General features: G+C 46.1%; 1 protein-coding gene across 2 annotated transcripts in view; it reads left to right on the top strand.

The window, feature by feature from the left end:
• The window catches only part of Abca1 (ATP binding cassette subfamily A member 1), a 126200-nt gene that overhangs the window by 80583 nt on the left and 20572 nt on the right, over positions 1-25045 (top strand). The window contains exons 16-34 of one of the 2 annotated variants that reach the window (XM_006995104.4): positions 214-435; positions 1391-1595; positions 2683-2796; positions 6316-6487; positions 7408-7539; positions 8147-8289; positions 8478-8615; positions 9136-9356; positions 10654-10726; positions 11623-11825; positions 13273-13321; positions 13513-13626; positions 14592-14740; positions 16300-16424; positions 17566-17664; positions 21066-21255; positions 22069-22163; positions 23236-23268; positions 24298-24403. In XM_006995104.4, coding sequence (XP_006995166.1) covers positions 214-435; positions 1391-1595; positions 2683-2796; positions 6316-6487; positions 7408-7539; positions 8147-8289; positions 8478-8615; positions 9136-9356; positions 10654-10726; positions 11623-11825; positions 13273-13321; positions 13513-13626; positions 14592-14740; positions 16300-16424; positions 17566-17664; positions 21066-21255; positions 22069-22163; positions 23236-23268; positions 24298-24403 — 2583 coding nt within the window. Of the gene's footprint in view, positions 1-213; positions 436-1390; positions 1596-2682; positions 2797-6315; positions 6488-7407; positions 7540-8146; positions 8290-8477; positions 8616-9135; positions 9357-10653; positions 10727-10753; positions 10833-11622; positions 11826-13272; positions 13322-13512; positions 13627-14591; positions 14741-16299; positions 16425-17565; positions 17665-21065; positions 21256-22068; positions 22164-23235; positions 23269-24297; positions 24404-25045 lie in introns of both variants that reach the window. The other variant, XM_042271181.2, reaches the window with a different exon arrangement.

The following is a 25045-nucleotide window of genomic DNA, read 5'->3' as shown; positions in this document are numbered from 1 at the left end:
CACTTACTATTATTCTGCTGTGATTTTTTTTTCATGTGTAATCTCGAATAAGTTATTTCTCCTGGGTTTGGATTTCCGCATCAGAAAATTGAGCAGCATGGTTCCCCTACATTATCTCTGAAAGAGTTAGGAGTAAAAACCAGCATTATGATCACATGAACGAGTGACTGGGCTTGCCGAGGCTCCACATTCATCCAGACTCTTCCTCTCCAGCTAGGAAACCTGCTGCCCTACAGTGACCCCAGCGTGGTGTTTGTCTTCCTGTCTGTGTTTGCCGTGGTGACCATCCTACAGTGCTTCCTCATTAGCACGCTCTTCTCCCGGGCCAACCTGGCCGCAGCCTGTGGAGGCATCATCTACTTCACACTGTACCTGCCCTACGTCCTGTGCGTAGCCTGGCAGGACTATGTGGGCTTCTCCATTAAGATCTTTGCTGTGAGTAATTCTGTGAGGGTTGTAGTCCTGACCCCTCACCACTGACCCCTGAACTCTGGAGTTGGATGTTCACTCTGTACTCCTCTCTTACTAAATTGTTTCTCCTTTGCCCTTATAATGATCACTGGTTGGATTTGATTTTTGTCAGAGATCAGATTGTACCTTGAACTGGTTGGATATAAATAACATTAGGGAATGCATCTAGTGTAGGCAACAGATACCATGTCTGCACTAGCTCTTTGGCCATAATAAGCTCACAGCAAAATCATGGCCATGGATAGCTTGAGGCTACAAGTGGTTCATTCATGACCCTTGCTTGTCTTTCTTATATCCTTTTGGTACTTGGACTTGGGTAATAATTTCTGAACTGAACAAGACAGAACATGACTTACCCTCCCACAGATACCTGCTCAGGACATTTTTTTCTCACTTTGTGCAGTGTAGGTGTGGTCTTTGAGCATGTGAGAATACCAGTGAGAGCCACTCACTAGCTGCCCCCCTGGGTCACTGATAAGATATTAATAGGCTCTCAGCATACTGCAAGTACCTCTGGCTGAGTCTCATAGATGTCAAGCCTTAAAGTGGCTCCTCTGATCCTGAATATTCAATGACTGATCAGTGAAAAAGTTCTTTGATGAATGTCAGTATGAGGCTGAATGGGGGACAGGATTGTTGAGTCTTGGAATATCTTGGGAAGCATACAGTTCTAAAAGTCTCACCTGCTCTCATGCATGCATTTCTGAAATGTGTGTGCATAATGAGTGCTTGCAAATGAAATCATTTTATATGCTGCAAGAGAGTCCGCTTCTTCAAAGGGACTCTAGGAGACCGCTTACATGCCTTATGATTGATGTAATTTGCAAATTCAAATTTCTCAAGGTGGAATTTACATTAGAAGAGATAAATGAGAGCAAAAGGACAGAGACCCATTACTTTTGCCTCTTTCTTCTCTCAGAGCCTTCTGTCTCCCGTGGCTTTTGGATTTGGCTGTGAATACTTTGCCCTTTTTGAGGAGCAAGGCATCGGGGTACAGTGGGACAATCTCTTTGAGAGCCCGGTGGAGGAAGACGGCTTTAATCTCACCACCGCAGTGTCCATGATGCTGTTTGACACTTTCCTCTATGGAGTGATGACATGGTACATCGAAGCCGTCTTTCCAGGTACCCCAAGCTTCCAGACTGCCTTGGCTAACTGATATAGGAAGACCCTTTCTGTCTCTAGACCTTTCTTTTCTTTGTGTTGCAATTGCTGAAGGATGAGGGGGCTCCCCAGGAAATGGCTTGGGCTTTAAACCTGTGAAAGACAAATAGTACAGGGAAAGTCACTTGTGCTGAAAGCACACCTCTTCCTACCGCCATGTCACCCCTGCTTGAGCCCAGGGTGCCAGGTACCATGCAAAGCACTTTACATCCTCTGATTCGGAAGATCGCCGTGGGGTGTTTGCCATGGTAAACAGCTTCCAAATGAGAGATCTAACTGGGAATTTAAGTGACTTATCTGAGGTCACATGACCGTTAAGTGTTGGTGCTTGGGGATGACCCCAGTTGGACCACACCGGGTCAGAGCCCAGTAGATTCCTCTCAGTGCTGACTGGGTTCTGGAGTTCTATGTCCCCAGAGATGGAAGCCCTGTGAGAGCTTCTGGTTCTTAATTACAGGTTATGAATAATATACTATATTGGATCTCAGCACTTACCATGGTTTAGTCAAATTAGTATTCAGTAACAATTAATTTTGATGCTTCCCTTAGCCTTCTTTGCCAAGTGTAACAGTAACCCTCTTTGATACATTTACATACAAGATCAGATTTTAGGAGGTGAACTTAGGCTCTTGTTCACTCTGACTCCCCTCTGAGGAAGCCAGTAAGTAGAGGAAGCCTATATGCAATGTTCTTTTTAACCTGAGCTTCCTCCACTGAATATACAGTTTGCATCATAGAGATTGAGATTCAAATTCTAAGTCGGTAATTACTGGGTAAGTGACCTTGGGTAGACTCTGTGTCCTTCACTTTGCTCATCTCTAAAGTGAGGATGGTGTTGCCATCTGGGGTTGTTGGGAAGCTGTGGAGATGTTTAGAGTACATGATCTACATCGCAGGTTTGGGCAAAAGTTAGTGGTCCACCTCCATCTCAGTTCCGGTCTATTCTTTCCCCTAAAGATCATGTCAAGGAGAAAGAGGGTGTGGCTAGAAAATGCCAGAAATGCTGAGATGGCATTAGCTTGGATCATGCCTGTGCTTTGCTTTCAGGACAGTATGGGATTCCCAGGCCCTGGTATTTTCCTTGTACCAAGTCCTACTGGTTTGGTGAGGAAAGTGATGAGAAGAGCCACCTTGGTTCCAGCCAGAAAGGAGTATCAGAAAGTAAGTACTGCTGACATGCACTCTCCTGTACTTGATGCTACTGTCCCTTCCAGGGAAGGGCATCCCTCTCACATTGAAAAATACTCTAAATCCACAGTAGAGGCAGAAAAATCCCATGCAATACCTCCTTTCCAAATATACCATGCCGTTGCTGTCCCGTGCACTGACTTAGTGGGAATCCTGTAGGGCTCCTGAGGAACCCCTCCTTCGTCTCCACCACATCGAGGAAAGTATGGTATATTCAGTATACCCTTATCTCCCCATTCTTGGACAGTTGTGCTAGTCTATGAAGCCAGGAGGAATAAGTAGTTAGCCATGATTGTGGACCAATCTTTCCGCCTGCCTTGCTGTCGTGGTCTCTGCCAGGGATTCTGTAGGTGGCCGCTGGGTGGCTGCTATAGGCTGAGCTTTATAACTTCTCACCCTTCCTTACCCAGGGCCCTAATCCTCTCCTAGTTCCTGACTACAGGTAAAGCTGCCTCAGTTCTTTTCAGGTTTTGTGTTTGTGTCTTTGTGCTCAGTGTGGCTTCCTTCTACACTGTCTGTCAGTGTAGACCCGCTCCCTTCCTATGCTGTCAGTAGACCCGCTCCCTTCTACACTGTCAGTCAGTAGACCCGCTCCCTTCACACTGTCAGTAGACCTGCTCCCTTCACACTGTCAGTAGACCTGCTCCCTTCACACTGTCAGTAGACCCGCTCCCTTCACACTGTCAGTAGACCCGCTTCCTTCACACTGTCTGTAGACCCGCTCCCTTCACACTGTCAGTAGACCCGCTTCCTTCCTATGCTGTCAGTAGACCTGCTCCCTTCACACTGTCAGTAGACCCGCTCCCTTCACACTGTCAGTAGACCCGCTTCCTTCACACTGTCTGTAGACCCGCTCCCTTCACACTGTCAGTAGACCCGCTTCCTTCCTATGCTGTCAGTAGACCGGCTTCCTTCACACTGTCAGTAGACCCGCTCCCTTCACACTGTCAGTAGACCCGCTTCCTTCACACTGTCAGTAGACCCGCTCCCTTCACACTGTCAGTAGACCCGCTTCCTTCACACTGTCTGTCAGTAGACCTGTTCCCTTCACACTGTCAGTAGACCCGCTTCCTTCACACTGTCTGTCAGTAGACCCGCTTCCTTCACACTGTCAGTAGACCCACTTCCTTCACACTGTCAGTAGACCCGCTTCCTTCACACTGTCAGTAGACCTGCTTCCTTCTACACTGTCTGTCAGTAGACCCGCTTCCTTCACACTGTCAGTAGACCTGCTCCCTTCACACTGTCAGTAGACCCGCTTCCTTCACACTGTCTGTCAGTAGACCCGCTTCCTTCTACACTGTCAGTAGACCCGCTCCCTTCACACTGTCAGTAGACCCGCTTCCTTCCTATGCTCTCAGTAGACCTGCTCCCTTCACACTGTCAGTAGACCCGCTTCCTTCCTATGCTGTCAGTAGACCTGCTCCCTTCACACTGTCAGTAGACCCGCTTCCTTCACACTGTCAGTAGACCCGCTCCCTTCACACTGTCTGTAGACCCGCTTCCTTCACACTGTCAGTAGACCCGCTCCCTTCACACTGTCAGTAGACCCGCTTCCTTCACACCCGCTTCCTTCACACTGTCAGTAGACCCTCTTCCTTCACACTGTGAGTAGACCCGCTCCCTTCACACTGTCAGTAGACCCGCCTCCTTCACACTGTCAGTAGACCCGCCTCCTTCACACTGTCAGTAGACCCGCCTCCTTCACACTGTCAGTAGACCCACTTCCTTCACACTGTCAGTAGACCCACTTCCTTCACACTGTCAGTAGACCCGCTTCCTTCTACACTGTCTGTCAGTAGACCCGCTTCCTTCACACCCGCTTCCTTCACACTGTCAGTAGACCCGCTTCCTTCACACTGTCAGTAGACCCGCTCCCTTCACACTGTCAGTAGACCCGCTTCCTTCACACTGTCAGTAGACCCGCTTCCTTCTACACTGTCTGTCAGTAGACCCGCTTCCTTCACACCCGCTTCCTTCACACTGTCAGTAGACCCGCTTCCTTCACACTGTCAGTAGACCCGCTCCCTTCACACTGTCAGTAGACCCGCTTCCTTCACACTGTCAGTAGACCCGCTTCCTTCACACTGTCAGTAGACCCGCTCCCTTCACACTGTCAGTAGACCCGCTTCCTTCACACCATCAGTAGACCCGCTCCCTTCACACCATCAGTAGACCCGCTTCCTTCACACCATCAGTAGACCCGCTCCCTTTACACTGTCAGTAGACCCGCTCCCTTCACACTGTCAGTAGACCTGCTTCCTTCTACACTGTCTGTCAGTAGACCCGCTTCCTTCTACACTGTCTGTCTGTAGACCCGCTCCCTTCACACTGTCAGTAGACCTGCTTCCTTCACACTGTCAGTAGACCTGCTTCCTTCACACTGTCAGTAGACCCGCTCCCTTCCTGTGCTGTCAGTAGGTCTCTCTTTTGTGCCCTTCTTTGGCTCTCCAAAGGTTAAAGAAGTATGGTGTCCTTAGTGTGACGCCCACATGCACTGTCCTGCTACTTTCCCATTCTTCTCCCTCAGTACCTCTCACTGTGTGGGCTGGACTATGTTATGTCCGTCCACACATCCAGACCTTTGTCTCCAGTGTTTCCTCCTCCAGTGCTGCCTTTTCTCCCACTTGCCTGCCTTCCAGACTCTTCCTTTCTTGCTCCTCAGCCTGGCTCAGCATCTGCTTCCCAGAGCTGCCTGTGTTGATTCTCAGCAGTCAGTTGCTCCCTCCCCTGAACAACCACCCAATCACACAAAGGACTCTGCTTGGTTTAGAGTAACAGATTCACAAGGAGCTGCCTGACAAGTGTATGAGGAGGCTCCTTTGTACTTACTCATCATGGATTCCCCCAACCTAGTAACACCATGCATAACTAAAGTGTAGTTCCCAAACCTAAAACTGAAGTATAGTTTAAAACTGGCATTGGTACAGTTCACAGACCATTAGATTCCTTATTCCACACTCATTTTGTTTGATCTGGGAAATTTTATCATGTATCATGTATTATCTCGTCACTCATCTGTTCGTAATTCTTGCAATTTTGTTATTTTCTGAATATTTTGGAAATGGAACTGGATAATAGGCAATTTTTTTTGATAGTAGATCTTTTCCACAGTATAATTCTTTTGAGATCCATTCAAATTGTGATGTATTTTTATAGTTTATTGCTTTTCCTTGCTGAGTCTGGTAGGAGCATTCATGACACCTTTAGATATGTTTTTTAAATGACAGTTGGCATCTTGTATTGTAATTGTTTGTGCAGCACTTTTTCATGAACAGACTAGTGTTCCATTATAAGCACATCCCTGATATCAGCACACATGTCCCAAAGGGCTTAAATTACTTTTCTTCTGTTTGTCTGCAACATTAAAGGTTGATCATGGAAAGAGGCTAGCTCTCAAGATCTAAGCACATAACTTTCGTATTTATACACTCTGCTGGTCAGGTCAGTATTTCCTGTCGGGTCACCTCTGTCTCTTTTCTTTTGTCACAGTCTGCATGGAAGAAGAACCCACTCACCTGAGGCTGGGTGTGTCCATTCAGAACCTGGTGAAGGTTTACCGAGATGGCATGAAGGTGGCTGTGGATGGCTTGGCGCTAAATTTTTATGAGGGCCAGATCACCTCCTTCCTGGGTCACAATGGAGCAGGGAAAACCACCACCATGTAAGAAGAGGGTGTGGCTCCCACAAGATCTGCCACGGGAAACCCCTGCTTAGAAATGCAGAACTAAGGAAATTGAATTGGTCACTGGGCTAAGAGTGGAGCATGATGGGAGGAAATGTCTCACCTAATCATAAGCATGCTTTCTGAGGTGTAGATTTTTCTAGGTGTTTTTCTTGTAGCCTAAAACAGGCAGGGACCTTTTGATGACCTTTCCCATGCATTGCTCAGAATTCCTTGACTTTCTTAGAGTTTGAGGTGGTCTGTTTCTGAGTGAGTTGGTTTAGAGCTGCGAAGCAAGAGACTGGAAGGAAATAAAGATCAAACAGGTTAGAGAAAGAAGGATATTTCCAGGAAGTCTATCTCTAAGCAGATGAGAGAAGGGTAGCTTTCTCCTTCTCCTTTCTTTGGGACCTGTGAGGACCAAGAAAGTGCTAGAGAATACCAGTTAATTATAGTTTATAGTGTGCCCACTACCCCCCACCCCATTCCAGAGTTTGATCTTTGGGGGTGACCAATTTTCACTGTTATTCAACATAAAACCAGTACTTTATGATCATGACGAAGACACTTAGAAATTCTACCACGAAACACAAACATTTCTATCTTTTAATAGTATGTTCTTGATTTTTCATGTACAAGATGTTAAGCATATAAAATATGTTCTAAAGAGCACATCCTGTTATAAATTAGGAGGATAGTTTTTCAGGTGCTCTTACCAGAACTTCCATTTCTAAGATACAGGCTTGTGCTCAGCTGTTCACTAAAGCAAATGGCCTTTTCAGTCTCTGGGCATCTACTAGATTCCAATCGGAAGGAATAGAGTGTCCACGGTATGATCTGCTCTCCCTGCCCTGGCTCTGCAGCACTGAGAGGTGATGCTGGGTCTGCCTGATTCTTGAATTTGTTACTCTTCTCCTCAGGTCGATACTCACTGGGTTGTTCCCCCCAACTTCCGGCACTGCCTACATCCTGGGGAAGGACATTCGCTCCGAAATGAGCTCCATCCGGCAGAACCTGGGAGTCTGTCCTCAGCATAACGTGTTGTTTGACATGTGAGTAGCAGAAGCATACAGAGAGGAGCCAGTGCCTCCCCTGCCCCGTTTGTGACCTGGGAGTCATGGTGTTCTGAGTATAGTGGTACTAAAGAATTCCCCTTCTTTGGGTGCAGGGTGGTGGGTCTTATCTCTCCTGGGCCACGGTGACCAAGTTGCTTTTTGATTTCAGGGTAAAAAGGAGGTGAAGTTGTCTTAGTGTTCTCTTATCTAAATTCAGTAACTTGGGCTTCTGGGCCTCCCTATCCTTAGACTTAGGGCTTGAGACCCATTGAGGTTCATTGACTCTGAGTGAATGCTGAGCCAACTTGGTGAATAGAACAGTGATGTGAGAACTATCTGAAAACCTGGAATTTAAAGTTTTAACTGTCTGAAGCCCTGTGACCAGGCCTGCAGGGAAACGATCCATTATATTTCAGCTTTCATATCCCAAGAAGCTCCTATTGTGGCTCATTATTTGAGTACCCTAAATTCTTCCTTCTGGTTACCTTTTTTAGAAACGGATTATTTTTCAAAGGCAAGAACGATGCGGAAGAGAAGAAAAATGAGTCCAGGTGCATCCATCCTGCAGAGCCCAGAACTGACCTGCCCCTCTCTCCCCCCCTAGGCTGACAGTCGAAGAACACATTTGGTTCTACGCCCGCCTGAAGGGGCTCTCGGAGAAGCATGTGAAAGCAGAGATGGAACAGATGGCCCTGGATGTTGGCCTACCCCCCAGCAAACTGAAAAGCAAAACAAGCCAGCTCTCAGGTGAGTCCCAGGACCGGCCTTCTCCATCTTCCGTTCGTTCCTCCTCCAGAAAAACACCCCAGAGTCCGAGACTGGGTGGTTGGTCACAGAGGCCTGTCCCCCTCTGTCTCCAGGGGGCACCTCCAGTCATCTCTCACCACTTCCACCTCCACTCACCATTTGAAGTTGTTCATTGCTCTGTCCTGTAGGTGGGATGCAGAGGAAGCTGTCTGTGGCCTTGGCTTTTGTGGGTGGATCCAAGGTCGTCATTCTGGATGAGCCCACAGCAGGTGTGGACCCTTACTCTCGCAGGGGAATATGGGAGCTCCTGCTGAAATATCGACAAGGTACATGTTGTTACTTATTTCAAGTTATGACCTGGGGTAGAGGATGGCTCTTGAGAATTGTGGCTGTTTTTTGTTAGGGTAACAGAATTGCTGCTCAAGAAAAGTGTGGAGCCTTCATACTCAGTGCCTCTCCTGTGTGAGGGAGGAGGCCTGATTTGCAAGATACTTAAAGCTTATGTTTATTATTTAGAAAAGCAGAAAGGGCAGAGTTACGTGGCACTGTAGTCTCAGATTATGAGTATAGAGGCTGGGTTGTTGTTCATTTTGGCCCTGACTATTGGGAATGCCTATAAACCTCTTAGCCCACTCCCTGGAGCAGGTTACCAGATAAATACTGCCCTCCTTTCTGTAACAATGCAACAGCTGTCCCCCAAGATTTGCCATCCTGGAGTCATGTCTATGGAGGTTAAAGACTTCCCCTGGTCTTTCTCATATGTGACATCTCTGTTGTCCCTGCCACTCTGGTCAATGAGAATTGACAGGTCCCACTGTCACATCTGCTTGTGTTTGTGCCTGGCAGGCCGCACCATTATTCTGTCTACACACCACATGGATGAAGCAGACATCCTGGGGGACCGAATTGCCATCATTTCCCACGGGAAGCTGTGCTGTGTGGGCTCCTCCCTGTTTCTGAAAAACCAGCTGGGAACCGGTTACTACCTGACCTTGGTCAAGAAAGACGTGGAATCGTCTCTCAGTTCCTGCAGAAACAGCAGCAGCACTGTGTCATGTCTGAAGAAGGTGAGCAGCAGTCTTGGGGCTGGGCTGGTTGTGGGGACTAGGCAGCCAGGGCTTGTTGGCTTAGATGGCTTGTACACCCACGCCCCGGGTTGTGAAGATGGGGCGACATTCCCCTTGCTTTGAGGGCCTGTTGTAGTTCATCACAGCCTCTGTGTGGAAGGCCTAAGAGACCTCTGTTCCAACCATGCTAGTTCCATTCCAGCCCATTTTATTTCCCTTCTAAAGGGCCCTGAGTGATGGAGAAAGTCCTTTGAGGGCTTTATTCTATCCAAGAAAAGAGACTTGGCAAGAGGGAAGAAGAGCCTTAGCCACAAAATCCTCGCCATTCCTGCTTACTGCCTTTAAATCTCATCGACCTTCACTTTGAAACCGTGAAACATCAAATATTTATTATATGCGGCTTTACCCCGTGTACTACCTGTGGGTTTAAAAGAAAGTAATGGTGATAGACCATTTTTGTTCTGTTTATAATATTTTTTACATTTTTTCATCTCAAAGTGTAATACGACCCAGGGAAGACGGTATTATGTTTATAGTCTCAGATGAAGGAAGTGAGGATTGTAGGGATTTGTAGTGTATTCAAGGTCTCCCATCAAGTACATCACCACTGGGACCAGAACCCTGGATCTCTGTTTGCTTGTCTTTTACATGTCTGACATTTATTTGTGTGGTCAAACCATACCACCTACCTGCCCCCTGCCCCCAGCTTTGAACTCCTGTCTACTTATTCCCTTCTAACTGGAGCCTCCTTATTCAAGTGTGGTCTGAGGACTGGCAACATCAGGCCCAATTGGGAATTTGTTGGAAACGTGGTGACTTGGGCCCAGTTCAGACCCACTGAATCCATATCTGCATGTTAATAAGGTACCGGAGTAACTGAGTGCATATTACCATCTGGAAAGCATTAAACTAGAAAAGCAGTGAGGTCAATCCCATGCTGGGACTTGTTGGCAAATGTCCCAAGGCAGCATTGATCTCAGGCCACAGTTCTGTTGACAGTCACTCACTTTGCTGACCTCTCTCACCCCAGGCAGTGAGGCCATCCACATAGAAAACACACACACACACACACACACACACACACACACACACACACACACACACACACACACACACACACGGGGGTGCAGTGGCCTCTGAAGCCATGGGTGCCAGCTGCATACTTCCCAGAACAAGCTTTCTGCTCTGGCTTTATATATATTCAGTAGAACTTCCTGGATGCCCTCTCCATCAAAGGTGGTGGTGTCTATACCCGGCTCGAGCCCTGACCCGTTCTCACCTCCTTCTTTGCCATCAGGAGGACAGTGTTTCTCAGAGCAGTTCTGATGCTGGCCTGGGCAGCGACCATGAAAGTGACACGCTGACCATCGGTAAGGACTCTGGGGTTTCTTATTCAGGTGGTGCCTGAGCTCCCCGCAGCTGGGCAGAGTGGAGGCAGAGGAGGAGAGGTGCAGAGGCTGGTGGCGCTGACTCAAGGTTTGCTGCTGGGCTGGGCTGGTCCGGGTGGCCGAGGGAGTGAATGCAGCTTGGTGGTGGCTTGGCCTAACGCTTGCTGGGGAGCATGGGGTTTGGTCTTGGGGCTGGAAGGGCAGTATCCCAGAGGACAGATGTGACTGGGAGTCTGGGGAATGCCTTGGGGGGAGTGGCTCCTGGATGTGATGTTGGAGGGCCAAGCCAGCAGGAAGGGAGTTGAATTCAGCATACAAGAATGAGAGCCTAGGAGATGAGGAGTAGTATTTTAATTTCCTTTGAGCAGTGCCTAGGAGAAGCCAGTATCGCCAGTGGCATATGGAATAAAAATGTCGAGCTGGCTGTCTCTACCCAGCCCCAACAGCTGGCTTTATGCAGGAAGATTTCTGCTCCCACAAACTGATAATCCATCTTTGGAGGTAAATGAAGAATAGCATTATCTCAAAGTTTACAGAAGGGCTGAGCACTTTAAGGTTTCCAAGCTCCTCTCCCATCAAAGAGTTCTGGTACATACACATTAGACACAAGGTTTCAGTCTTAGCAAATCATCTACCCATCATATACCTAGAACCTACAAGTGCAGCTAGCTTTGATGACATAAGGGTAGTCTTTTAGAGGCAGTCTTTGCTCTTTTGGAGTTTTCAGGCCAGAGATGAAAAGGCCAGTAGGTTTTGGTATCTTAGGACAGACGGTGTGTAAGTAGTGCTTTGGCAAAGAGAGACGGTATGATGGACTGCCAGCTCTTGCTGTGGAGTATCTGAGATGACTGAGCACCTTCACACTCTGGTCCCCGCAGATGTCTCTGCCATCTCCAACCTCATCAGGAAGCATGTATCTGAAGCCCGGCTGGTGGAAGACATTGGCCATGAACTGACTTACGTGCTGCCGTATGAAGCTGCTAAGGAGGGAGCTTTCGTGGAACTCTTCCACGAGATTGATGATCGGCTCTCAGACTTGGGCATCTCCAGTTACGGCATCTCAGAGACCACCCTAGAAGAAGTAAGCTCCATGGCTGTCAGTGTACAAAGACCCAACAATCCCAAGGCCAGAGAGGCAGCCTATGTGGGAATGAGATTGCTATAGCGTTGATTACCAAGATTTTAAGTCACTGACATTTGGGTAATGCTAGCCCCAGTGAAATATTTCAGAGTATAGTGGGAGATAGCAGAGTATAGAGGTATTAGGATTGCTGCCTGGTGTGAATAGTGTTGTGGCCTAGTGTCAACACTCATATATAGTAAATGACTAATATTTATGGACAGTCCACTGGAGCCAGGTGCTGAACTTGATGATTTTTTTTTTAATTTTTGAGATTGTAATTTACTTACAGTGTTTCTCCCTTCCTTTTCCTCCCTCCAAATCTTCCCCTATATTTCTCTCTGCTCTCCTTCAAATTCATGGCCTCTTTTATTTTATTGTTTGTACTTTATTTTTTTAAATGAAGTTTTTACTTACTCCTTGAGAATATAATATATTTTAGACATATTAATTCTACCTTTCCAATTCCTTCTAGACCCCCTCCCTACCTCTCTACCCATCCAACTTCATATTCTCTCTCTGGGGAAAAAAAAAGCCCATGGGATCCATTTGCATTAGCAGACTTTCTGGGTGTGGGCATGCCTGGTATGTGGTCAACAAACCAATGTCAGACCACTGGTGGTGTTTGGTTTTAAACATTGAAAGCTCATTTCATGATCATAGCAGGATGAGAATTAATAGTGAAGGACATTGATCTGGGATTACGAATCAGGGGTTTGGAGCTTCATAGCTCAGATGACCTTTGCTATCTAGCAATGCTTCTCTTTAGAGATGTGAGGTCACAAGCCTCGAGGCCTGGAAGGGGTGTGAACATTGTCCAGCTTGGCTGGCACCTGGGGTGATTGTGCAGCAAACTCATCTATGCTGACAGTGAAGTTTCAAAAGCTCCTGTCTGTGCCTTTGAATCAGGATTTCTGGAGACACGCATGACTTTGTACTTCTGTTGCATGCTTCCTGCAGAATGGTCTGTAGACAGGTTTTGGAAATCAATGACCTCATTCATTTCCTCTGCTCTAGTGTTTATTTCTGTAGGAAAAGGAACCCATTCCCTTTTGGCCATCATGTCTTGGATAAGTCATCACAATGTGGTCCTGCTCAGAGGTCTGGAACCACAGACCTGATAAAAGTGACGTGCCTCATTCTCTATAGGTTCAGAACAAACTTCTGTCATGTAATGTTGTTTGATTTTGGGAAGAATTGTCTGCATCGAGAGCTATCACACCTGAAGGCATGTTTTCTGCCCTGGACAGCTTCTCTCAGAAGTGGCTCTGATAAAATTGTTGTTGATAAATGTGACCTCCACCTTCTTTGTCTTAAGGGCCTGATGTGGGATTCCTTAATGTGATCTGAAGTGATAAGTTCTTTCATGAAGTAGGTGCTCACATTGTCTTCTGCTCTGATTTTTCAGATATTCCTCAAAGTGGCTGAAGAGAGTGGGGTGGATGCAGAGACCTCAGGTAACCCGGCTGAGTGGGCTGCACACTCTCGGGGTAGGCTTTCTGCGGGGTGTTGAAGCTGTCTCTCCCCTGTTTTCACCCTTCCCTCTGCATCAGTCTGGTGCAGTCTCGTTCTCAGCATATGCGTTTGCTGTGGGAAGGTTTGTTGTGTTACACAAACAAACTGTGGGATTCCTCCCTTTTCCCTCTAGATGGCACTTTGCCAGCGAGACGAAACAGACGGGCCTTCGGGGACAAGCAGAGCTGTCTGCGCCCGTTTACTGAAGACGATGCTATTGATCCAAATGACTCTGACATAGACCCAGGTTCGAACGGGCAAGATCTTTGTTCTGTTGTTTGAACTTGAATTTGTCTTTTATCTGTTTCTCGGCTATGTCTTTGATGGCTCTTGGCTAGGATCACAGATCCCAACAGGATCCAAAGAAAAGTGGAAAAAAAAACTGAGATAGCCCCTTTTCAATGTGGCATGTCTGGTCAAACCTGAAGAAGCCCACCATCATCACTGCATGCAATAGAACATTTTCATAGATGGGTATGGGAAGATGGCCTCCATTCTCTGAGCCCATTTCCTCCTTGTCATTTCTGTAGGGTTCCAGTTTCTTGCACACCTTGGGTGTTTGAGTCATTGAATGAAAATTACTGAATGGACAGTTGACTTTGAAGGAATCAGAGGGGGAGGTTGTGTTCTTAAACATACATACTTTGGATGACTGTGTCCATATATGTTTGAGATAGAGATGAAATGAAACAAATTTGTAGACTAAGTGTCTCAGGAGTCATTAGTTTCAGACAAGGATAAACTATTTTTAGGAGCAGGTAGTAACCTGGTTCTCCTGTCTGGCTAAATAGTTCTGGCTTTTTGTTCTTATTTCATGTTTCATTGTCAGGACTTGGATGTTTTCAATTTGTCCACTTTTTATCAAGCATATAAAAGATAGGAGACTAATTACAGTGTGTGTCAGTCTACATGACCACTTCATTGAATATAAGAATTAAATGATGACCTGTTCCATCGGAAGAGCTTGCCACTCTGTTATTTGTGAGCACATCTTTGCTTGCCTCAAGACACCTTCATTTTTCTGTGCTCCTCAGATGAGGACTGAACATATTCGTTGAGGACTATAACTTTGAGCTAGAACTTCTTCTTAAATGTGGCTTTTTCATGAAAACCCTTTTCTTTGGTGATACACTGAAAGCTGCAAATTCTAGTTGCCAAGATCAGTCCTATATAGGTAAGATTGTAGGTGACCCTCTTTATTTTCTCTCACAGAATCCAGGGAGACAGACCTGCTCAGTGGGATGGATGGCAAAGGCTCCTACCAGCTGAAAGGCTGGAAACTCACCCAACAACAGTTTGTGGCCCTTTTGTGGAAAAGGCTGCTGATAGCCAGACGGAGCAGGAAGGGGTTCTTTGCTCAGGTGAGATGTGCTGGTGTCTGCCTTCATGGACCAGTGAAGGTGGGGTAGGACTGTGGCCGAGGTGTAGATAGTGGGACCCGATTAACTCTATGTCCATACTAGTTCTGCTTCTTGCTATTTGTTCATCTGCCAGCCAGTGATTTCCTTGAGCTTCAATTTCTTCATCTGGAAATGAGGCCTGATATGTGATTGTTAGCAGAATAAAATGAATTTATTTATAATGGAGTTTGATCTGGGGGGTCATTTAGAGGAGACCATAAAAGGTGATACAGTTTTAGAAAAACTGGTTGGGCAAATTTGACTCTCATAACACAAGAGCTGCTATGCTGAGATGTACTTGACAGTGCACTTACTATTAGAAATCCAGTGTTTTTTCTTTAATTATGGCTAACTGCTGTGAAGGATACCAGAGTGCTAAGAATAGAGCTGGCACACAGATCCTGCATGCCATGGTTTGTTTGCATGGTGACTTGATCAGTTGGAGTGGAATACATTTGTTTTCACTTATAATATGAAGAACTATAGAGAACATGTCCGTAGAGTTTTCCCTGCAGGTCACCTTGGCAGCACTAATTTAGAGCATGGGTTTGAAGACTGCAGACCCGGATTTCCATTGATCACTGACTGACTTTTCTCTGATTCATAAAGCTCTCGTTTGTGGATGGTGATAGTAACACCATAAATAACCACAAAATAGGATATTAAAAAGGCTAATTCTCACTACAGTACTTTCCAGTGGAATTATTCATTCAGTGATAATTTTCTATATTGAAACCCAGGAATAGTAAAACCAGAGTTATCGTTTGATTTCTTACGGCACTGGGGATGGAGTCCAGGAATGTGCACATACTAGAAAAGTTCCCTACTACTGAGCTACCCTCACAGCCAGGGTTACCATTAAATCACTGGAGTTTTAAAGGGTAAATTTCTCAGAAATGAATGCAAAGATCTTTTGGTTGGATCTTAAGTTGTTTTCAGAAGAAGGATATATAAAGTTTGGGGAATTTCAAGGAAGGATTTAAAGAAGTATGCTTTTTCATGGTGCACATAGGAGAGACAGTGACTGCCACTACTTCTGGTAGGAGAGGGCACTACTATAGAGCTGGTTCCTTGTTCTCAGTCCTCAGATTTACAGATGTCACATGGGACCCCCTGTAGTACAGACAGAACCAGGATTCAGGTCTTCTGTAGCCTGGTCCAGGGCTGTGTCTCTCAGCCTTCTACCTGAGTCTATGACCCAGACTGGTTTTTCTCAGTCTTTAGAGGCACAAAGGGTGGGGCTTAACATTGAGTCACTCTGACTCTTGACTCAGTGACCATAGCCTTCAATTTTGTGCTGTTTCAGCTTCAGGAGATGCCTTGGGAGGAAAAGGATTCATTTTCAGACTCCTTTACCTAGCGCTGCCAAAATTACATTGGTAGAATTCAGCCATGGGCCTTGCCTGTACCCCTCATTCCTATGTTGCTAGTCGGGGGCGCTGGCTGGATTCTCAGGGGTTTTGGCCCTAGACTTCTAACCGTTTTCCTGTGGTCCCTCCCCCTCCAATGCCTGTTTGTAGATTGTCCTGCCGGCTGTCTTCGTTTGCATTGCCCTGGTGTTCAGCCTGATCGTGCCACCCTTTGGCAAGTACCCCAGCCTGGAACTCCAGCCCTGGATGTACAATGAGCAGTATACATTTGTCAGGTACGTGCTTGTGTTCTGTGCCTCGGGTCAGAGGCGGGTTCACACAGACACACGGGTTCACGCAGTGTTTGCTGTACCGAGAGCTGAGGAGTCAAGAGTCCACAGTTCCACAGTGGGATGGGTTTTCTCATGATGGTCCAGGCTCCTACAGAGCCACAAACGCAGCAAAGAACGTAGTAAATGATTCCTGAGAAAACAGGCGGAGCTGTGTTGCGTATTTCATCCTGTGTGTTAGACTGTTGTTGTCAGGAGTGACCAAATGTGTTTTAGCTCAGTAATCACTAAATCCTTCAAGTTTAGGGTATTAGCTAAGTGTGCATCTTTAGACGAGGATGCTTGCTCCTCCATAGTGAGCCTATTGAAAAAAACAAGAAGATAGGGACTTTCTAGACCTTGTTTACTACGGGTTTTCTTCAGTTCTACTGCACTGGTAGGTCTGTAGAGGACAGTGTCTGTGTATAGAGGGAAGTTTCAAAGGGGTTTAAAAAGGCACTCTGTCTCTTTCTGGGGTGTGTGTGTGTGCGTGTGTGTGTGTGTGTGTGTGTGTGTGTGTGTGTGTGTGTGTGTACGATATGTATGTATCATATATAAATAATGAATTAGTCTCTTTTTCTCCAGCTCACTTTCATTTTCTATGGTTAAAAATGTGTTTGATCCCTTTCTAATTAATGACCTAGTATTGCCCATAGCTATAGATCATGGCATGGGTTTGTGACATAGACCCATTATTTCTTGGACTTTCTAATTGTTCATACAAATAATCAGTAAATTTTACCTTTCTGTTTTTGGAAGGCCCTGGCTGTTTGTGTCAAATGGATAATTTTCAAAGTAGTTTTGAAATACTGATCAGTAATGAAGTGCGTGTGTGTGTGTGTGTGTGTGTGTGTGTGTGTGTGTGTGTATACACACACACATTCATATGTAACCTCTTTGTACATGCTTCCTTGGAGGTACCGTATGTTACCCTGATGTCATATGTATGAAGTTCCTTGCAGGTGGCTTCTGTGTTTTATTTGTTTTAGTTTTAAAAGCCTGTTCCCTGAGAAGTGCTTAGTAGAGATTTTTCTGTAGAAAATTTTTCCTACTTTCAAATGCTTCATTGGATGGACTACTGATCTGCATGTCTCTCATGTACCTGCAGTAATGACGCTCCAGAGGACACAGGCACCCAGGAACTCCTGAATGCTCTAACCAAAGACCCAGGCTTTGGGACCCGATGTATGGAAGGAAACCCAATCCCGTGAGTAACACTTCAGCCACAAGCTGGCCTAGTTTTCCTTCTGATGCTATTGCCTGCTACATGGTCACCATCATCATTTTGCCTTTTCGTCAGTTTTTATTTTAAAAGGCCACGGAATAACCTGAGAACTTAGGAACAAATAGAATCTCCTAACATCCTTCATAACAAATCATCACCAACATTTGTTTACTCTTCTACAGCGGGAAAGTTGAGTACCAGAGTAGACGGGCGGAGTGTGCAGTTTATAGCTTTGCTTATCAGTTTCTTCCTTTTAACCTGAAAAGATGACATAGTGATTTTTTTTTTTATAACAGCAGACACTTGCGTTTTGTACAGCTGCATGTTTTTATCAGACGTTCAGGACAAGTTTTGAATAGTGGGTAAATAAACTCAGTGGTATGCCCAGTTAGCTGTGTGTATAGAAGAAGCAAATCATGAGGATGCTGTGTTGAAGCCAGTGGAGAGGTGATGGGGAGAGGGCTGGGGCTGGTGGAGGTAACTTCAAGTTTGCAGGGCCAAACAGAATTTGTGCCTGGGGTCATAGAGCCACACACAGTGATAGCTAAGGAACCGGGAGAGTTGGTAAGGCACTAGAGAACTAGAGAAAGGAAATTTGAATCCCAAGCCACAAAGGGGAAGCTAGCAATCTTGTGTCAGAGCACTGAACATGATGGCTATGTATGCAAGACCCAGCAGATTTCCAGATGAATGGTTTCTGGGTATTTGTCAGCTCTTAAATAGTATTTGTCTTAGTGACTTTTCTGTTGCTGTGATAAAACACCATGATTAAAACAATTTATGGTAGGAAGGGATTTGGGGGGTGGGCTTTCAGTTCCAGAAGAATAAAGGAGTCTGTGACTACCATAGTGAGGAGAGCTGTAAGCAGGCAAGGGTATGCAGGAGCAGCAGTTGAGAGTTCATATCCTCATCCACAAATAGGAAGTCTTTTGAATGGCATGAATCTTTTGAAATCTGAAAGCCCTCCCCCAATGACACACCTCCTCCAGCAAGGCCATACCTCCTAATCCTTCCCAAATAGTTCTGCCAATTGGGGAATCAAATATTCAAACACGAGAGCCCATGGGGCCATTCTCAGTCAAACCACCACAGTGTTAGATGATATGTGAGACAGTGTTCTGTCATGAGAAAACCAACTTCAAAGGAGCAAAGATTTATTGATGATTTGTGGGTTCAGAGTTTTTAGTCCATGGTTGATTGGCTATGTTGTTTTGGGGCCTTTGGGGGCTCTGGTGGGATAGAGCATCATGGTGGGCACTGCGTGTGGCACACAGCTGCTCACATCATAGAAACCAAGCCAGGAAGCAAAAGGAGGGAAGGATGGGCTGGGCCCCAATCTTTTCTTTTAATATGTCTTCCCAATGACCTCACTTCTTTCTTTTGGGCCCTGTGACTTAAAGGCTCTGCTAACTTCCAATAGCACCACAATCTGAGGGCCAAGCCTTTATAACATATGAGCCTTTGGAAGACATCGAAGACTCAAACCATAGCAGATAGTTACTAAATAGTCTTGGTACTTCATAGTTAGTTCTGACTGACTGGTAAACCCAGCAGCCAATATTGGTTACAACTAAAAAGATGCTAAGGGTGGAGAAGGCCACAGATTCTTCTTGAATTCACAATACCTTTGGGATTCTATGTGAAGATTTTGTTGGAAGAAAGGATGAGGTGAGGTAATGATGTGGTTAGCTGGATCCTTTGCTGGTAAACTGAACCACTGTGTGGATTCATGAATTGATTCCAGCAGAGGCTGTATCTGTAGGAGAGAGAATTGATCAGACAGCTGGCCTACAGAGATAAAAGAAATGCCCATGGCCTCAGAGGGTTGCTGTGCTGTCCGAGCACCATAGACTCTCTGAAGCAGTCTGAAAGAAGGGCTTCACCCTGCCAGCTCACACTGAAATTTAAATTTTAGGTTTTTGGAAAGTGTTAGGACGGAAGGAGATCTGAGTAGAATGCTTTTTCAATGGTCTTTTGTGTGTCTCGGCCTTTTAATGGTCTCATGTGTGAGATGATAGATGTCGTAGTTAAGAGCCCTAAAAGAGGAAATGATAAATCATTTGGAAAAACTGTTCACTTGTGGGCATATTTATAAACACACACGCGTGTACACACACACACACACACACACACACACACACACACACACATACATACACACACACGAGATAGATTGTAACTCTATTTTAAATTGTAGAATCTTGAAAATTGGAAATCTAGAAGAAAGACTAGAGATGACAAGTCCTTTTATACCCTTATTTTACCAGTAGGAAAAAAATGAACCCTAAGATGCAAGAGACTGGTGATGCGTGCCAAACAATCAGTGCTCTAGGCAGAGATTAGGGCCTTGCCTTGTCTCTGAGGATGCTTGTAGCCAACCTCACTGCCCATCCATAGAGCATTCCTACTCCACTCAGCCCAATGTTCTACTCATTGTAGAACATAAATTGGATTTTGCCATTCTCTACAAGATTCCAGCATGCTGAACATCAAATTCAAGCTCCTACCTATCCCTGTCACATGGCTCCTGCCTCCCTCCCTCCTCATTCATCAGCCTGTCTTACATCTCCTCACACCATCTTCCTGTTGTTCATCATCTATGTCCAATAGACTCATTTCTTCACAGGACCTTTGTACCCGACTTCCCACTGCTTCTGCATGGAGTATTCATTCTCCCCAATTCTTTTTAAATTACATTTATTTATTTTAGTGTCTGCATGCATGCCATGGTAACATGGGTAGAGGTCAGAGTGTAACTTGTGGGAGTTGGTCCTTTCTTTCTACCACATGGGGCCTACGGATTGAACTCAGGTTTGGCTGTAGGTACCTGTACCTACTGAGCCATCTCGCCAGCTCGTCACCCCAATTCTGTAACTAGCTTATTGTTTGTGTTTTGGCTGACGTTGTGTCTTTAGCATCAACGATCTGTTTTCTTCACGTCCTCTCCTGTTGTTTTTGCTTTATCGGGGACTGTGTAAAACTGGATTTCTTGATTTGTTGTCCAACACTTTCTGGTCTTGCAGAATCCGTGAAAGCAAAGAGTTTGGATTGCTTACACCAGACTCTCAAAGATGCAGAACTCTGTGTCGCTCATAGTGGACACATCACGTGTGCTGTGCCAACAGATGTTGGTCAGCTGGGTTGAACAGAGCTCACTCAGTGAGCATCTGGAGCCTGTTGATGTTGTATTGCCCGTGCCTTCTGTCGCTCCCCAGCTTCCCAGGATGCCGTGAGAGCAAATATAATGAAGTCGTAGTCTTGTTTCAGATGGTAGGGCTGAGCACATGGGCCCTTACTGAAGAGCAAACCTGTGCTCTCAAGGCAGCAGGGCAACTCAGGCCCCTTGCAGGGGAGCCTACAACCCTTGGTGTCTCCTTTTACAGAGATACCCCTTGCTTGGTGGGGGAGGAGGACTGGACCACTGCCCCAGTCCCCCAGACCATCGTGGATCTCTTTCAAAATGGGAACTGGACGATGAAGAACCCCTCACCTGCCTGCCAGTGTAGCAGTGACAAAATCAAGAAGATGCTGCCTGTGTGTCCCCCGGGGGCCGGGGGCCTGCCGCCTCCTCAGGTGAGTCTCTGTCGGTGTGACTGAGAAGTGGCTCGGGGTGGGGCTGGGAGCATCTGTGGGGCAGCAGGAATGAGTGAGGTGTGATGCTTGATGCTGATCAAGGTGCATCAGCCTTGATCTTACTTGAGAAACGTGAGTGGGCTGTGAGAGAGGGGTCTGAACTACATTGTGCCCGTGCCTGCCACACTGTTCTCACAGGGCCAGCTTCCTCCCCTGCTTCTGCCTCAGCTGAGCTGGTGGCTGTGTTTCCTCCTTGGGCCAGTTTTTTTTTTTTTTTTTTTTTTTCACTTCAGCATAAGGAAGTGAACTGCAAAAGTTAGGTGTATCTTTTCAACTCTGACATTCTTTGGGGCTCTGAGTTTGGGAGGGAGATCTGAGTTCTTTTTTGCTTTTTTTAACCTGAAATTTTCAGCTCAATGTGATATCTCCCTGCTATTTCATCAGAATCCAGGTTGGAGGGTAGGGATGGGTGATTTTTAGTGGGTGTACAAACTTAAAAGAACTCTTGCTTGCCACCCTAAAATCACCTGATCCAGTCACCAACATAGCTCCAAAGTACAAAAGAATTCACTGGGCACTTTGTCATGCTGTTTCCTAAATATTCTGGTGATGTGGGGAGTCCCACCCCGATATCCAGAATACTTCCTGGGGGTACTCTTGGCTTGACAGGGGCTGATGGCAGTGTGGACCAGGTCTTGGTGGTGGGTGGCTAAGTCTCTTGCCTGGGTCCCGGGGTCCCTGTTGTTGTCGTCTGTTTGCTGCCCTGGTTCTTGTCTGTAAAGCCACATGAGCTTGGTTTCTATGTGATGGCAGAGAAAACAGAACACGGCAGACATCCTTCAGAACCTGACGGGAAGAAACATTTCCGATTACCTGGTGAAGACGTATGTGCAGATCATAGCGAAAAGGTATCTCCCGTTGAAACCCGGCTTGCTCCCTGCCATCGCTGAGCAGAGAAATCAAAGGCTAGGGATATAGGCTTGAGTGGTGGGGAAATGGAAGATGGGGGTTCTGTGGGAAAGTTAGCACATGACATCACTGAGACAGGATGATGTGGGGTGTTGTGACCCTTAAAAGTTCAACTGAGAGGGAGGAGGCTGCTGCTCTAGAATGAAAGTAAATGATGAATGTCCACTCAGATTTGAATCCTGACCCCCAGTAGCTGCCTGACCGGGTTCAGCCCATGAGTCTTGTGAAGTCTTAGCTTATGTAAAATGTGATATGAGTGTCACATTCTTAACTGTTGGGAGAGCTAAGTGAAATGACGTAAGCAAAGAGCTTTAGGTCCTCTCTCCTGGGTCGCTCCATAAACACGGGGTGTTCTGAAGCAAGGTCAGGGTAGACACAGTAGCTTTTCTTGCCTATGGAGCCTTTAAAGAGACTGGTAGATGCCTGGGGCATGACGGCACAGTGCCCAATGTTTAGTCAGTGCTCAGAAAATGTGTTCCCTTCCTATCAATGTGGTCAGGTGGCATGTCCCTGCTTGAAGTGACTTTAAATGACAAGGGTGTGCTAGAATGTGAGTAGACCATGCTTTTCCCAGAGCTGTCAACTTTCCACCTGGGATTTACAAATGAAATTAATTAATTAATTAATTTTAGGCAGGGTTTCACTATGTAGTCCTGGCTGGCCTGCAACTCTCTCTGTGTAGACCAGGCTGACCTCAAACTCATCGAGATCCACCTGCCTCTGCCTCCTGAATGCTGGGATTAAAGGCGTGTGTCACCATGCCTGCCTATAAGGTGGATTTTAGATTTGGTTAATTTACTGTGTGATCCTCACGTGAGTAAGGTTTCAGGGACAGCCGACAGGACATGATGAGAGTGGCCTTCCTTACGGGGGTGTGGCATGCCAACGCTGGTCATAGGATTGCTCGAGTCTCTGTACTTCGTCCTCAGGCAGATAATTGATTACCTTTGCATCATCAATATGATCTGCGCTTTCTGGACCTGATTTTTGGTTTGTCTTTTCTTTCTGCAGCTTAAAGAACAAGATCTGGGTGAATGAGTTCCGGTAAGTTGATCCCTTCTTTCCATCTTCCCTGTCAGCTTGAGTCTCAGGAGAATGATTTTGATGTAGGAGTCTTGGATCAAGACAAAGTTGTAGGTTTGGGGACGGTTTGCCCTGGGCACACGCTTAGTGTTATGTCACCGTGGGGGCAGGGTACAAGGTGCTGCAGGCTGTGGAACGCAGAGGCTACAGCCAGAGTTGTAGTAGACTCACTGTGGGATTTGGGTAGTGCACTATTCATGGTACATCCCTCCGGAAGCCTCTGAAATACCTGGCATAGTGATTTCCTTAAGGAGATTCAGAAATCTCTTGCAGTCCTCTAGAGACTTAAGAAAGTAAAATGTCATGAGGGGAAAACCTATCCTAGCTGTATTTTCCCCAAACACATCCCCAACGGTGCCTAGGAACTCAAGGAAAAACTGTTCAGGCCTTTCATATGACACAAGGTCTCAGAGGAAATGAAAGGCATCCAAACCATTTATTTCCAGTGTATTTCCACCTATATCCCCCCCCCCCCCCGAATTTTGAAGGAGCATGTGAAAGTGGGGAAGGAAGCATTCTTAAAGTCAGCTTGCAGTGTGGGAAAATGAGTAGCCCATGTGGCTGCTCAAGAGACCTCAAAGGCTCTGTTCTTGAGTTCCAGTTTTCCTCTCTGCCTTTTCTCCGGGGTTCAGAGCCCCTGAAACCCTGGGCAGAGCTGTCACAGACCCACATGGTGGTTCCCATACTGGGGAAGACAAGGCCTGTCTGTAGTCCCTACTTGGCTTTCAAGACTGTGCCTGTCACCACTAGCCTTGACGTCCTGTGTGTAACGTGGATGCCTTACTCTGTGTCATTAGCTCCAGGCTCTCCCTGCTGGGCAGCAATCTTGAGAATTAAGATGGCTGCATTTCACAAAAGGAGGCAACATGTTACTGTCCTTAGCCAAACTTTGATCCTAGTTTGAATAAGAACCTTGTGTGTTGTGGTGTCTGCTGCTGAGTATCAGCTTGGGCTCACTACCCGAGTTTTAATGGCAAGCCTTTCATTTAGGTATGGTGGATTTTCCCTGGGCGTCAGTAATTCTCAAGCACTTCCTCCGAGTCAAGAAGTAAATGATGCTATCAAGCAAGTGAAGAAACTCTTGAAGCTGACCAAGGTACAGCATCCATCCTGAGACATGTCAGAAAAATGGCACTGGAACTGCTGGGACACGGGAGTAATGGCAGGGACTCAGTGTTCTGAACATGTTTGTATACAAAGCAGTTTCAGATAGACCAGACTACTCGTACCAAACACAAACACGCACATACATGCACATGCACACACTTCTGAAAGTGTAGGTCAAACATGAACTCAAGAGATTAAAAACTCTTACAACAGCCGTGTTCATGAAGTTAGGCAGTGGGTAAATGAGTTGGGTTTCAGACACTTTTCTAAAACAGTCATTGATTGACTAAACTGGAAATAGGAAAAATGAATTAATTTACTTTTTAGGCTGGTGGGCTAGTCTTCAAGACCCGCTAAGCCCACATTCATTTCTCTCTATCTCAGGTTTCCCAAGTTGAAGTGACAGATGAATTGGTCAGGTGACATGGATTCTGGGGTCTTGGATAGTAGTGCTAGGCCTACAGTACTGTCTTAGTTAGGATTTCTATTGTTGTGAAGAGACACTATGACCACAATACTTCTTATAAAGGAAAAACATTTAATTGGGGTGGCTTACATTTTCAGAGTTTAGTCTATTATCATCATGATGCAGCATGGTTGCATGCAGGCAGACATGGTGCTGGAGAAGTAG

This window comes from Peromyscus maniculatus, chromosome 2 (assembly GCF_049852395.1).
Source record: "Peromyscus maniculatus bairdii isolate BWxNUB_F1_BW_parent chromosome 2, HU_Pman_BW_mat_3.1, whole genome shotgun sequence".
NCBI classification, from domain to species: Eukaryota; Metazoa; Chordata; class Mammalia; order Rodentia; family Cricetidae; genus Peromyscus; species Peromyscus maniculatus.
The sequence above is the reverse complement of the archived record's forward strand: the minus strand, read 5'-3'. Positions and strand labels throughout refer to the sequence as shown.